This window comes from Suncus etruscus, chromosome 14 (genome assembly GCF_024139225.1).
Source record: "Suncus etruscus isolate mSunEtr1 chromosome 14, mSunEtr1.pri.cur, whole genome shotgun sequence".
Classification (NCBI taxonomy): domain Eukaryota; kingdom Metazoa; phylum Chordata; class Mammalia; order Eulipotyphla; family Soricidae; genus Suncus; species Suncus etruscus.
In genome coordinates this window covers 63183576-63197815 of record NC_064861.1, presented here as the reverse complement: position 1 = coordinate 63197815, position 14240 = coordinate 63183576, and the positions used below count along the sequence as shown (strand labels likewise).

The window sequence follows — 14240 nt, the reverse complement described above, 5'->3', positions numbered from 1 at the left end:
AAATATCCAAATCCTCCTTCAAACACATTCCTGCAACTGCTTTAAGTGTCGTGAGGCCAGGGAGATTCTATGGGCAGGACACTTGCCTTGATTGTGACCAACCTAAGTTTGATTCCTGGCACTACAGATGATTCCCAAGTTCCCCAAGCACCACCAAGAATGATCCCTGGGCCCAGAGAGATAGCACAGCGGCGTTTGCCTTGCAAGCAGCCGATCCAGGACCAAAGGTGGTTGGTTCAAATCCCGGTGTCCCATATGGTCCCCCGTGCCTGCCAGGAGCTATTTCTGAGCAGACAGCCAGGAGTAGCCCCTGAGCACCGCCGGGTGTGACCCAAAAACCAAAAAAAAAAAAAAAAAAAAAAAAAAAAAAGATCCCTGAGTATAGGAGCAGGAATAAGCCTTGAGCACACAAGTTGTAGAAAAAAAAATCCCTAAAATTAAAATAAAAAGTGTCTTGAAAGCAAGAGATTAAAAAGCAAATTCATCATCACTTTATTTTTGGCAGGAGCCACACCCAGCAGTGCTCAGGAATCAGCCCTGGCATGTCTTTGAAGATCATAGGGATGCTGATGACTGAACCCAGGTTAGCATTGTGCAAGGCAGTGGCCCAACCCACCATACTATCTGCCTAGTTCCATTTTTTTCTCTTACTTTCCTCCTAGGGAAAGGCATATCATGCAGCAGCTACTTAAGCCCAAAATCTGGGACTCATTAAATTCCAAATGAGGAGCTTTATTTTTGTTTTTTTGGGCCACGCCCAGTGGCGCTCAGAGTTACTCCTGGCTCTGTACTCACAAATCACTACTGGCAGACTTGGGGTACCGTATAGGGTGCCTGATATTGAACCCGTGTGCAAAGCAAACACCCTACCTGCCATGCTATCGCTCTGGCCCCAGGTTAAAAACTTTAGTCAAGCCCTTGCCTTGTATGTGTGAGGCTCTGAGTTTGATCCTCTGTAAAAAATAATCTCTACTAGCTCTGTGTAAATTTCTTCTGAGGACTTAATCACAACTTGTACTTTCATATAAAATTTTATTTTCTAAAAGTTCTTGTTTTTTCTATAAAGTCCAAAGATCAAGACTACGTTAAAGCTTGGGTTATTTCTGTATCCTATTACTGAGCACTGCACATAGTAGAAATATTCAATAACTGAAGAAACTAAGCAAGAAGTCTTTGGACCCAAAGTTTGCTTCTAGGAATAAATTCTCTTCTCTTATTTCTGCCTCTGGGCTCAGGGATCGCTTTTGGCATTACTTGGGGGACCATCTGGGATGCTGAGGATCAAACCTGGGTCAGGCATGTGCAAAGCAGGTGCTCTACCTGTTGTGCTACATTGCTCCAGCCCCCCACAAGGAAAGATCTTTCTTTTCTTCCTTCCTTCCTTCCTTCCTTCCTTCCTTCCTTCCTTCCTTCCTTCCTTCCTTCCTTCCTTCCTTCCTTCCTTCCTTCTTTCTTTCTTTCTTTCTTTCTTTCTTTCTTTCTTTCCTTCTTTCCTTCCTTCCTTCCTTCCTTCCTTCCTTCCTTCCTTCCTTCCTTCCTTCCTTCCTTCCTTCCTTCTTTCTTTCTTTCTTTCTTTCTTTCCTTCTTTCCTTCCTTCCTTCCTTCCTTCCTTCCTTCCTTCCTTCCTTCCTTCCTTCCTTCCTTCCTTCCTTCCTTCCTTCCTTCCTTCCTTCCTTCTTTCTTTCTTTCTTTCTTTCTTTCTTTCTTTCTTTCTTTCTTTTTTTTTTTTTTTTGGTTTTTGGGCCACACCCGGTAATGCTCAGGGGTTACTCCTGGCTATGCGCTCAGAAGTCGCTCCTGGCTTGGGGGACCATATGGGACACCGGGGGAATCGAACCGCGGTCTGTCCGAGGCTAGCGCAGGCAAGGCAGGCACCTTACCTTTAGCGCCACCGCCCGGCCCCTCTTTCTTTCTTTCTTCTTTCCTTCCTTCCTTCCTTCCTTCCTTCCTTCCTTCCTTCCTTCCTTCCTTCCTTCCTTCCTTCTTTCTTTCTTTCTTTTTTTTTTTTTTTTGGTTTTTGGGCCACACCCGGTAATGCTCAGGGGTTACTCCTGGCTATGCGCTCAGAAGTCGCTCCTGGCTTGGGGGACCATATGGGACACCGGGGGAATCGAACCGCGGTCTGTCCGAGGCTAGCGCAGGCAAGGCAGGCACCTTACCTTTAGCGCCACCGCCCGGCCCCTCTTTCTTTCTTTCTTTCTTTCTTTCTTTCTTTCTTTCTTTCTTTCTTTCTTTCTTTCTTTCTTCCTTCCTTCCTTCCTTCCTTCCTTCCTTCCTTCCTTCCTTCCTTCCTTCCTTCCTTCCTTCTTTCTTTCTTTTTTTTTTTTTTTTTTTTTGGTTTTTGGGCCACACCCGGTAATGCTCAGGGGTTACTCCTGGCTATGCGCTCAGAAGTCGCTCCTGGCTTGGGGGACCATATGGGACACCGGGGGAATCGAACCGCGGTCCGTCCGAGGCTAGCGCAGGCAAGGCAGGCACCTTACCTTTAGCACCACCGCCCGGCCCCTCTTTCTTTCTTTCTTTCTTTCTTTCTTTCTTTCTTTCTTTCTTTCTTTCTTTCTTTCTTTCTTTCTTTCTTTCTTTCTTTCTTTCTTTCTTCCTTCCTTCCTTCCTTCCTTCCTTCCTTCCTTCCTTCCTTCCTTCCTTCCTTCCTTCCTTCCTTCCTTTCTCTCTCTCTCTCTCTCTCTCTCTCTCTCTCTCTCTCTCTCTCTCTCTCCCTCCCTCCCTCCCTCCCTCCCTCCCTCCCTTCCTTCCTTTTCCCCCTATTTTGAGCCACACCTGTCAGTACTCAGGTGCTCAGGGGTTACTCCTATATCTGAGCTCAGAAATTGTCCGTGATTCAGAGGACCATATGGGATGCCGGGGATGGAACTCAGCCATCTTGGGTCAGCCACGTGCAAGGCAAACACCCTACTGCTCCAGCCCAAGGAAATATTTGTTGTTTTTTTTGGGGGGGGGTCACACTCTGCAGTGCTTAGGGGTTGCTCCTGGCAGGCTTAGAGGACCATATGGGATGCTGGGATTCAAACTATCGTCCTTCTGTATGTAAGGCAAACACCCTACCTCCAAGCTTCTCAGGCTCCCCAAGGAAATATTTCTAAAGATATCATGTATATAAATAAGTCTAGCTAGAATAATGCTACTAGTATTCCCACCACTACATTTAATACACTTAAAAAAATCTTTTGGTGCTGGGGATGGAACCCAGAGCCTCATACATTTGAAACAGGCATTTTCCTGCAGAGTTCAGCTCCAATGTTACATACTTATTTCATACTCTAAGTCATTTAAACCTCACTATGACCAAATAGACAGATCCCAGCTATTCCTTTTTCACAGATGAGAAAACTAAGGCAGAGAGAAGAAGTAATCCACTCCCATTTCCACAGCATTCAAGTTGGCAGATTGGAGCCAGACACAGGGCTCAGAAAGAAACTTCAGCTCAGTATTGTATACACTAAGTCATACTTTATGCAAACAATTTTATACGCTTAAAACTGTGCCATAAATGTTAATGTCTCACTGTGAAGGTTACAAAGAAATGCAACCCCCGCTCCCAAACTGAAAGCCCCATCATTTCCACAAGCTGGGAAGACCCAAATGGATGGTAAGTTTCTCCCCAGCTCCCTTACTCTCTCTCTCTCTCTCTCTCTCTCTCTCTCTCTCTCTCTCTCTCTCTCTCTCTCTCTCTCTCTCTCTCTCTCTCTCTCTCTCTCTCACACACACACACACACACACCACATATGTTCACATATGGACATAAATATTGAATCCTGGGAGTTAAGAATAATTTTGAGGTTTTCAGGAATGTATCCTTTACATCAATGCAACCGCCCTGTGCAAGAATGTTTATTGCAACAATATTTGTTTAAAAAAAAAAGCTAAGTCCCTATGGGTAAAAAATAAGTTAAAAAATGTGTTCTCTGGCCGGAGAGATAGCACAGCGGTGTTGGCCTTGCAAGCAGCCAATCCAAGACCCAAGGTGGTTGGTTCGAATCCCAGTGTCCCATATGGTCCCCCGTGCCTGCCAGGAGCTATTTCTGAGCAGAGAGAGCCAGGAGTAACCCCTGAGCACCGCCAGGTGTGGCCCCCCCCAAAAAATGTGTTCTATTTAAGAATGGAAATAAACGTTTTGTGTCCCAGCAAAGTGTTCACTTAACTAGAGTCTGAAACCAGAAGAAAACTTTGTAAATGCATTTTTTTTTTTTTTGCTTTGACTGAATGTCACATCCTTACCATTTGCCCAAAGGAAATAATGTTACAGCTAATAACTCTGAGGCATGATTAAACCCAGGGATTAAACCCAGGGCCTCAAGCATGAAGCTCCACTGCTGAGTTATAGCCTACACTCTGAAACTTATTTATTTTTTTTTGAAGCACCAGGATTTACAACAGTATTGATGACAGGGTTTCATATGTGCAACTTTCTTTTTTTTGGGGGTGGGGGGCACACCCATTTGATGCTCAGGGGTTACTCCTGACTAAGCGCTCAGAAATTGCCCCTGGCTTGGGGGAACCATATGGGACGCCGGGAATTCGAACCACGGTCCTTCCTTGGCTAGCGCTTGCAAGGCAGACATCTTACCTCTAGCGCCACCTTGCAGGCCCCATATGTGCAACTTTCAACTCCACACCCTTCTGCTCCCTTCTGCCACCGCTGTCTCAGGGGTCCAACCAAACCGCTTCCACTTCCACCCCTAAGTATTTTTTTTTGATTTGCTTAAGTTTGGTGATTCAAATGTTCCTTTGTTTTGGGGCCACACCCTGTGGTGCTCAGGGTTTACTCCTGATTCTGCTCTTGGTGTAGTTCAGAGGACCATATGTGGTACCAAGGACAGGGCCCTGGGTGGGCTAGGTGCCCAGCTGGCACCTGATCCACTGTACCATCTTTCAGCCCTGACTCACAAATTTTGGAGTGAGACAGTTTGGAATGAGTTTTCTGGTTATGCTGTGGCTTGGGCAAGGGTTTAAGCTCAAACTCCTTATCTGTGAAATGGGAACACTATTGAACCACTGTAGTGATGGGGTGGCGGTGGGGGGGAATCAGTTCCCAGCCATGATCATTGTCTGTGGGGTTCTGTGGTCACTCCCATCTCTCCCCAAACCCCCAGAAACATGCAGTTAGATTCACATAACCTTCTCTCCAGGTGAGACAGTATAACCTCAGATCCATATTGGTGTGTTTGTGTATGTGTGTTTGTGTGGAGAGAGAGACAGAGAGAGAGAGAAAGAGAAAGAGAGAGGGAGAAAGAGAGAGAGAGACAGAGAGAAATCAAAAGCTTCCTCAGCAATTGTGCTCACCAGCTAAGTTGTAACAGGAGGCCAAGGGCAAGGATCAGTTGTTTGTTGGGAGTGTGGCTGTGTCCCAGTGGGGAATGCAGAATTCAGAAAGAAAACCAAAACATAAAAGACAAGAAAATAGCAGGTCTTAAAGCCGCGGTGGGAAGCGCTGGCTGAGGTTGACTCCACGGGGAAAAGGTGGGGTGTAGGCCTGGTGGCCTGTTCTGGCTTGTGTGTGGAAAGCCCGCAAGAGCCTCTTTTCTCCCTGCCTGAAGCTACAAGCTGGGGCTCGTTTTAAGAAGGCAACAGCCAGCCTTCAGCAAGCAGCAGGGAGGGGAGTCAGCCCCCCACAGACCAGGCAGCCCAACCACTTATAGCACTTAGCATAGCTGGGCACTGAGGTCCTCAAGGCCCAGTGGCAGGGGCTAGATTCCTTTGCACCAGACAAGATAGCTGGGTATAAGAATTAGGCCTGGAAGCCCATTTGCTCTGGTCTGTGCCAGAACCTGTGTCATCAAGTCTGTCCTCACTGCTGGGGACAGGGTGAACCTGAGGAACTTAGCAATGGGAGCAGAAGGGGGAGCAGGAGAAGAGTGGGGTCCGGGCTACAATTCCCAAGTGTGGAATCAGATGTATGCAGGAGACCCAGCTTCATTCCTAGGACTGCAAAGGTCCCCCATGCAGCCCCAGAGCACTACTGGGTGTGGTCAAAAATAAATTTGACATTAAATTTGGGACGAGAAATTTCCTAGGGCGGGGCAGGGGAGAAATACAAATAAACACACACAGTTGGGGCAGGAGAGATAGCACAGTGGTGTTGGCCTTGCAAGAGGCCGATCCAGGACCTAAGGTGGTTGGTTCGAATCCTGGCATCCCATATGGTTCCCTGTGCCTGCCAGGAGCTATTTCTGAGCAGATAGCCAGGAGTAACCCCTGAGCACTGTCGGGTGTGGCCCCAAAACCAAAACCAAAACAAAACAAAAACACACACACAGTCAAGGCTGGGAGCATCCAAGACAGACAGACAGACAGACAGACAGACAGACACACACACACACACACACACACACACACACACACACACACTGGGGGGCCAGAGAGATAGCATGGAGGTAAGGTGTTTGCCTTGCATGTAGAAGGACGGTGGTTCGAATCCTGGTATCCCATATGGTCCCCCGTGCCTGCCAGGGGCGATTTCTAAGCATGGAGCCAGGAGTAACCACTGAGCACTGCCAGGTGTGACCCAAAAACAAAACAAAACGAAAAACCAAACGCTGTCCGGTGCAACAGGTCCCTGGCTTCTGTTCAGCTGTAGCTGTAAGAGCTGGCGCCCCCTGCCACTGAAGGAAAAGAACTGCCACCCTCTAACCCTTGAGGGGTACAGTCCTGGGGGAAAATAGCTCTCCACCACCCCCACCACAAGCTCCCAAGGTCACTGCTGAGGGTCCTGGCCCAGCACAAGGCATTTGGGGTCCCAGTATAAACAGCAGCCCCCCCCCCCCCCCCCGTGGGCCCCTTTCAGAGGGATTAAGGATACCTGCAGCCGTGGCGCCTGCAGGGGCTCCTGTCAGCCTGAGTAATCTGCAGAGCTCGGTGCTCTGAGGAGCCCAGCACAGCCAGGGCGCCGAGATTCCAATGGAGGAGGCCCACCAGCCCCCAAACTCAGAGCAAGGTGGGGGCAGGGAGCAGGGCAGGGCAGCCAGAAGCGGATTCTTCAGTGAGCAGCTATCAGGCCTGGGATCTGAATCCTCACTGGCGCACATCTTAAAAGAGAGGCCGGGGGTCCTGTATGGAAGTACACTCTCCCCCACCCCCCACTCCAGCTCCTGGTGATTAGCAGAGGTCTGTGGGGGGAACAGGAATCTGGGGGTCAGGCTCTGGGGTCAGAAGAGAACCATTTCCCATCCCAGGACTTATAACCTACTTTGCTTCGCTCACTCAGCCCTTAAAGCTACCTGGGGGCTTCCCATCCAGCTACTGGGCCAGGAAATTTGGGGACTTCTCCAGGGGCTTATTAAGGAGTTTGTGGTGGCCTTTTGGGGACCCAAGAAACTCTCAGGAATTGGCATTTTATCTATGTGGCTTTTGAAGGACCTTACGTGTAAGTCTTACTGCCTGCACTGGCAACTAAAATAGAATGAGGGTAAAAATTCAGTGCAGGCTGACAACACCCATTAAAGCATGGGGCAAATCAAGACGGGTCTGAGATGTCCTTGTCACTTGTCTTGGCTGAGAGTGGCTTTGTTGTTTTTGCCATACCTAGTGGCACTCAGAAATTATTTCTAGCAGTTTGGGGACCATATGGGATGCCAGGGATCGAACCTGGATCAGCCACATGCAAGGGAAATATCCTACCCGCTGTGCTATCACTCCAGCCCGAGAGCACATATTTGACATGTAAGTTTCTGGACTCAATCCCATGTAGCACAGTTGTTATCCTATCTCCTCCTCCAAAAAAATCACATAAAACAACCCAAACTCTAATACCTCCTGGTGTGACCCCACAATAATAAGCAGTTACTAGAAATAAAAACTTTCATCCAGCCTCTCCACTAGAAGGGAAGTGGCTCCTGATGCCTGAACTCTGCATGTCTGATTCACTGATTATTCCAGCCCTTAAAGCACAGGACCCAGTGACAGAACTTCACAACATAAGGTGTCCTGCTAAAGCTGCAGCTGTCTCCACCCATAACAGCCTTCTCGGGGTGTGTGTACTCAAAACTGCCAGCATGAAGGACCTGCTCAGACACCACTGGTTGAGTGGCCACTCTCGAGGGCTGGGACTCAGGCCCTGCACTGCCTCCGAGTGTGCCTCGGAAACAGGCTATACCAGGTGGCAGGGGTGATTCTCAAACATGCTGGGCAAGATCACATTCTTCTTCCACGAAAGTCTGTACCTTCAAATTCTGGGGATCCTTCCCAAGGCCTTTATAATTGTGAGGCAAAGTAACCAGCATTGAGGAGCTTGAGGGCAAACAAATGGAAGGATTTTGCCTCCTAGAGATAAAGTCTCAGCACAGGGATAGAGGAGAGCCATGAATCTTCTAAAGAGATAGTATAGCAGGCAGGCATTTGCCTTGCACATGCCAGATCGCCTTTCAATCCCTGGCATCCCATATGATTCCTCAAGCACTGTCAGGAGTAATTCCTGAATGCAGAGTCAGGAATAACCCCTGAGCATTTCTGGGTGTGCCCTCTCAAAAAAAAAAAAAAAAAAAAAAGAATCCAGAAGACTCAGATAACTTCAACACAGAGAAGCTGACTTCTCAATAGCTCAGTCCTATGCCTGAAACTTGAACTAGGGGCTAGAAACTCTAGTACAGCAGGTGAGATGCTGGCTTTGCACATGGCTGACACCTCCCACCCCACAGTTCGATCCCCAGCATCTTGCTAGGACTAGTCACTGAGCAGAGCCAGAAGTAAACCTTGAGTACAACTATGTGTGGCCCAAACCCCGACACTCCCTCCCCCAAAATTTGAGATTAGATTTAAAGCTCCCCAAGGGCAAGGATTTTGTTTTGGTCACTGCTTTCTCTACAGTGTCTGACAGAAGTTGGTGCAAATACATGTTTACTGAAATAAGGCGGCTCTGTGTGTGTTATGTGTGTTGTGTGTGTGTTATATGTGTGTGTGTGTGTGTGTGTGTGTGTGTGTGTGGTGCCAGGGATGGAACCTAGGACCTCACACATATGAGACAAGAAAGTACTTTACTGCTGAGCTACATCACTGGCTTCAAGGGGTCCAAAATTACAGGTAATTTTTACAACAGTTAAAACAGGCAGAACTATCTTGAAGTTAACTCACCCTCAGAGTCATCACTAAACTTTGAAGTTTCCTCCCAAAGCTAATGAGGGTTAGCTTTAATCTTAGCTCAGCAGCCAGATTTCAAGGAGGGCTGGAGTGTTTTTTTTTTTCCCCCAGGCCCTCCAGGGCACTCACTTTTAGTCAGGGCACTAAGTTCTTGTTAAAGCCCTTCTCCCACCTCTCAGCCTTGGCTTCCAGAGCACACTACAAGGAAGTGAGGAATCCCTGAAAGCACTGGGCGTGTGTTTCTGTGTTGATCCTCCACAGAAAGGACTCCCTCTAGGTCTCGTCCAGCTTCAGCTTCTCCAGGCCAATCACTAGGATCCAAATTGCATCCATTTCCTCTACAGACATATTTCTGAAGAAGCCCTTGAATAAAAAGGAATTAACAACAGACTGCTCTTGGGTCAGGAAGCTGTTATTTAGGTGGCCAGGGGAATCAGTGCTCCAAAATTTTTTTTTTAATAATTTTTATTTTTCTATGGGATGCCGGGACTCGAACCACCATCCTTCTACATGGAAGGCAAATGCCTTACCTCCATGCTATTTCTCCAGCCCCTCCATTTTTTTTTATTTTGTTTTTGGGTCACACCTGGTGGTGGTGCTCAGGGGTTACTCCTGGCTTTGCACTCAGAAATCACTTCTGATAGGCATGGGGTTGGGGACCCATATGGGATGCTGGGATTCAAACCACTATCTGTTCTGAATCGACTGTGTGCAATGCAAGCGCTCTACCGGTGTGCTATCTCTCTGGATCCAGTGCTCCAAAATTTCATTTCATTCTCTCCACTTCCCATTTCCTAGAAGTAAAAATTACCAAGGAACTTGTGGGTAGGAAACTGCTTCTGGTCTAGCACTGATACTGGACTGATACCCTGAGGAAAAGTCCTTTCTGTGACTCTCAGAGGAGCCTGGCCCATCGAGCCAAGCAAAGGGAATTTTTTAATATCTTTTTCTATTTCTGCACCTCTAAGACCTCCAACAGGGCTGGGTTACAGGGTTTCTGAAGTCCCAACTCAGAGATTAAGAGCTCAAGTTATTTAATATTTACCTTCCCAGCTTCAAGAGAATGTCAGGAGGATAAAGCAAGCTCAGAGCTGTGGCAGGGCTTTGAAGAGGAAAGTGCACATACAAACAAGGTATTAATTATATCAGATAATTTCCTTGAGCTCAACTTCATAGACACCTGTGATATTCATAACCCGGGGAAACAGGGCCAGCTCTTCTTTTGCAATATGGAAAACTGTTGTCTGCTTGGCTAAACTTGCAAGTGTGATGTACCCTCAGGATAACCCTTTTTCATTGTGGCTGGACCCAGGCTGTGTGCTGAGGAGGGATGGGAGTTGGGATAAAGGGAGGAAGATGTTGGGGCCTGCTGAGGATTAAGGAGAACAGTGCCAGTACTTGGGGGTAGAGGCAGGGCAATTTATTGGAACCAACTGGGTCCAGAAACTTGCACTTAACTATTTTGTTTTGTTTTAAGGGCCACACCCCTTGGTTCTCAGGGCTTATTCCTGACTCTGTGCTCCAGGGTCACTCCTAAGCGGCCCTCAAGGGACCAGAAGGGATGTCAGAGATCAAACCTGGGTCATGCCTGCGTGTGCCCTCCCTGCTGGACTATCATCACTCTGGCCCCACTTACACTTAATTGAAAAGGGAGGCTGAAACCTCCTTCAGAGAATTCTGCTCTGTTCTGCCCTGCAGCCTGCCACGTGACCAGGAGGCTCCAGGTTTCCCTTTGTTCCAGGTGTGCCTGTGCAAGAGCCTACCCTTTCACCACTACAAATGGGGGGGGGGGGGGACGAAGAGAGGGAAGGGGAAGAAGAGACAAAGAAAGAGACACAGAGAAAGGGAGGGAGGGAGGAAGAGAGAGAGAAAGAAAGAGAGAGAAGAGAGAGTGAGAAAGCAGATTTTTCTCCAAAAGCTTCAAAATGCTGCCTGACATCACCAGGAAGCACTTGCCAAGTGGACCGTGAAATCAAAAACCTGATCCAGACTTCCCCCTCAACCACCTCTGCTTAGTGAGGTGACAGTTAATCTGCCACTTTGTGCTTCAGCGGGAAGATAAGGCCTACTAGATTGGCTGCCCAGAGTGTGCCCTGAGAACTTGGGCGCTGTGTGAGGGGCTCTTGATCTGGCAAGGGTCTGCTCAGCAATAAAGTTTCCTGCCTTCCTCGGGGAGCCGGAATTGAATGTGGGGCCCTGCCCAAGTTAACATTTTTACAGGTTGGCTAAGCTGCAGTTCCTTAGCCAGCCAGTAATAAACCCCTGTGCAGGAATTTCAAGTTTATGAGGCATGGCCTCCTAATGCCTCTCTGGCTCCCTACAGCCAAGAGTTTAAGGAGCTCAGCCTAGCCTGGGTGTTAATTGTTTTGGTCAATCTGCAGAGTATTTAGAAAAGAAAGAGGAAAAAATAAAGGTGTGTGGGGGGGAATGCTTCCCCACACTCAAGCTCCCATTCCACTTTGGAGAAACAAAGAAGGGTGAGGGAGGACCTTCAGCCTCCTAGGTAGAAGCTGATGGACTTAAACCCGGGAATTAATTCTACCTGGGTGCCAGTGGCTGATGGAGCATAAAAAAGGGGGGGGGGGGTCGAAGAGATAGCATGGAGGTAAGGCGTTTGCCTTTCATGCAGAAGGTCATCGGTTCGAATCCCGGTGTCCCATATGGGACCCCGAGCCTGCCAGGAGCAATTTCTGAGCATGGAGCCAGGAGTATACCCTGAGCACTGCCGGGTGTGACCCAAAAACCACACACACACACACACACACACACACACACACACACACACACACACACACACGGCAAAACAAAACAAAAAGCTGGTAAAAGCCAGGTAAACTGTTTCTCTCCAACTGTTTCCAGGTTCAAGGAACCTCTTGGGTCCCACTCAAGGATCCTGAACTACAAACACATCCAGGTAAGAACTCCAGTGTGGGCCCAAGAGATGTGTGCCGGGCACCCTACCAACTGGATTCAGTAGGGTTGGAGGGCACCTCATCTGGTCTCCCAAGAACTGAGCCAGACATGATCCCTGAGCACGAAAGGGTGCGCCCCCCCCCCAAAAAAAAAAACATACAAACTCTAGTTTGAGATAGTTTCCTAAAGCCCATGATGCAGGGAAAGGGGTCTCTAGAACGCGGCCGGTAAACTCAAAAGCTTCAAGGGAGAGCTAGTTAGCTCAAGACCAAAGAACGCGCTTGCTCGCCCATCTAGCACCCACCTTCTTCCCCAGGTAGCCTAACATTTCCAAGTCGCAGGGGACTAGTGGATAGGGGGTTCCTAGAGCGTGACCGCCGCAGTCCAGGTGTGCCAGGCTCGAACGATCGGGGTGTAGGGGGGGTTGCCGGCACCGTGGGGCGCAGGCCCTCCGGGAAGGGCAGGGTTAAGAGTGCATTCCAGCTGCCGGGGGAGAAGGGGGCGGCGGGGGCGGGGAGCGAAGAAGAGAAACAGACCTGGTCTGTCTGTCGGAGGGAGACACAAAGCCCCGCAGACAAAAGGGGCCCGGGAGGGGCGCGGGGGCTCCGGCGCATCCCCACACCTGCGCGGGCCGGCGGGTGGGGCGAACTTCCCGCGTCCCGGCTTGGTCTCCGGAGCCGGAAAAGGGAGGAACCTCGGTGGCAGCGGGGCCCGGAGGAGCTGGACGTGGTCAGGGGGTGCCAGGCACCCCGCTTGGCCGTCTCCGAAAGCTGTCAGACTCCGACCCAGACCCAGATCCAGCCGGGAGGGAGTTTCTGCGGGCGCCCCGGGAATCCCCGAAGCCCGCGGCGATCACATCTCGCGGACCACGTGCACCTGGCCCTCAAATACTCCTGCAGACCCCCCCACCCCGAGGTCTCACCGTGCCCCGGCGCCTGGAGGGGTTCCAGCTCCGCGCCTCCCGCTTGCAAGGTCACTTCGGAGGCCTCCGCAAAGCCTGCCCGGCTGGACAGCCAGCAAACCTGCTGCGCCTGGGAGCAGAGGGAAGAGGGGTGTCGGGGTCACTCACTGTCCGGCCCGGCCCGCAAGCTCCGCCACCTGCAACCCCCAATCCAATGCACCTGGGCCCCAAGAAGTCCTGGCCCGCGCGGCGGGGACCCCACCCGCCCTCCGGGGAGCGAGCGAGCCGCCCGGGCGGGGTGACACGGGCCAAGAGGCTGGGTACCTGGAGCAGAAGCAAGAGGCGGGCAAGGAGGGACGCGAGAGGCACGTTCGCGGGGAGCCCCATGGCGGGCGGGAGAGAGTGGGGGTCGCGGCCGCGACGGCGCGCCAGGCTCGCGCGCGGGGCCCTTCGGAGCGCGAGTGAGCCGCTGGACTCGGAGACCGCCCGCCGGCTGGGCCAGGTGAGCAGGTGCGCGCTGATTGGTCCGACGAGAACACGCCCCTCTGAGACCACGCCCTCAACGGGCCACGCCCACACCGCCTCCGCCCCTCGCGGTCTCGCACTTGGCAGGCTCCGCCCCTCGCAGGTCCCTTTTTCTTAGGTCTAGTCCCTCCCTCGCAGGCCCCGCCCCTCGCAAGGTCTGGTCCTCGCAGGTCTCGCACTTGGCAGGCCCCGCCCCTCTCAGGTTCCGTTCTTCACAGGTTTTGCACTTCGCAAGCCCCTCCCCTTGGAGGCCCCGCCCATAAGGCCCCACCCCTAAAAGGCCTTGTTCAGTTCAGACCCCGCCCCTCACAGGCCACGCCCTGTAGGTTTCGCCCCTCACAGGCTCCGCCCCTCACAGGCTCCGCCCCTCGAGGCCTCGCGCCGCCCCGCCGGGCTCCGGCTTCCGAACCCAGGCCCGGTCTCGCTCTCAGGTCCGAGGGTTCGAAGCTGCAGAAAATAAAAGCAACTACCCCTCCCAAGCCCAGCCCCACGCCCTTCTGCCTCCCTCCGCAGACCTCGAGGGAAAAATATGTTCCTGTGCCTTGTAGTGACAGGGAACCTTGGGGGCCGCGTGTGCGCCCCCCCCCCCCACACACACACTCCGAGGCCTCCCAGGTTAAGGATCCGAAGTGTCAGCGGCTTCCCCCGGGGACCTCGTTATTCAATGTCTCTGCTACCACCGCTTCAGAACTGTGACTTCCCAAGCACGTCCGAGCTCAAGAGGCTGGGCCCGAAGATTCGGGGCTGTGCAGAAAGAAGCCTTATGGGTCAGGGGGTGCTAGGACTGGGAGGTGGTGGTCATTCACACACA

General features: G+C 51.0%; 1 protein-coding gene across 1 annotated transcript in view; it reads right to left on the bottom strand.

The window, feature by feature from the left end:
* The window catches only part of CDH3 (cadherin 3), a 47251-nt gene extending 33905 nt beyond the window's left edge, over positions 1-13346 (bottom strand). Inside the window, exons 1-2 of the mRNA XM_049786490.1 lie at positions 13229-13346; positions 12926-13034 (exon numbers count right to left, since the gene is read on the bottom strand). Of these exons, the coding sequence (XP_049642447.1) occupies positions 12926-13034; positions 13229-13291 (172 nt within the window). The 5' untranslated portion in view covers positions 13292-13346. The remainder of the gene's footprint in view (positions 1-12925; positions 13035-13228) is intronic.
* Positions 13347-14240: the final 894 nt, after the last annotated feature.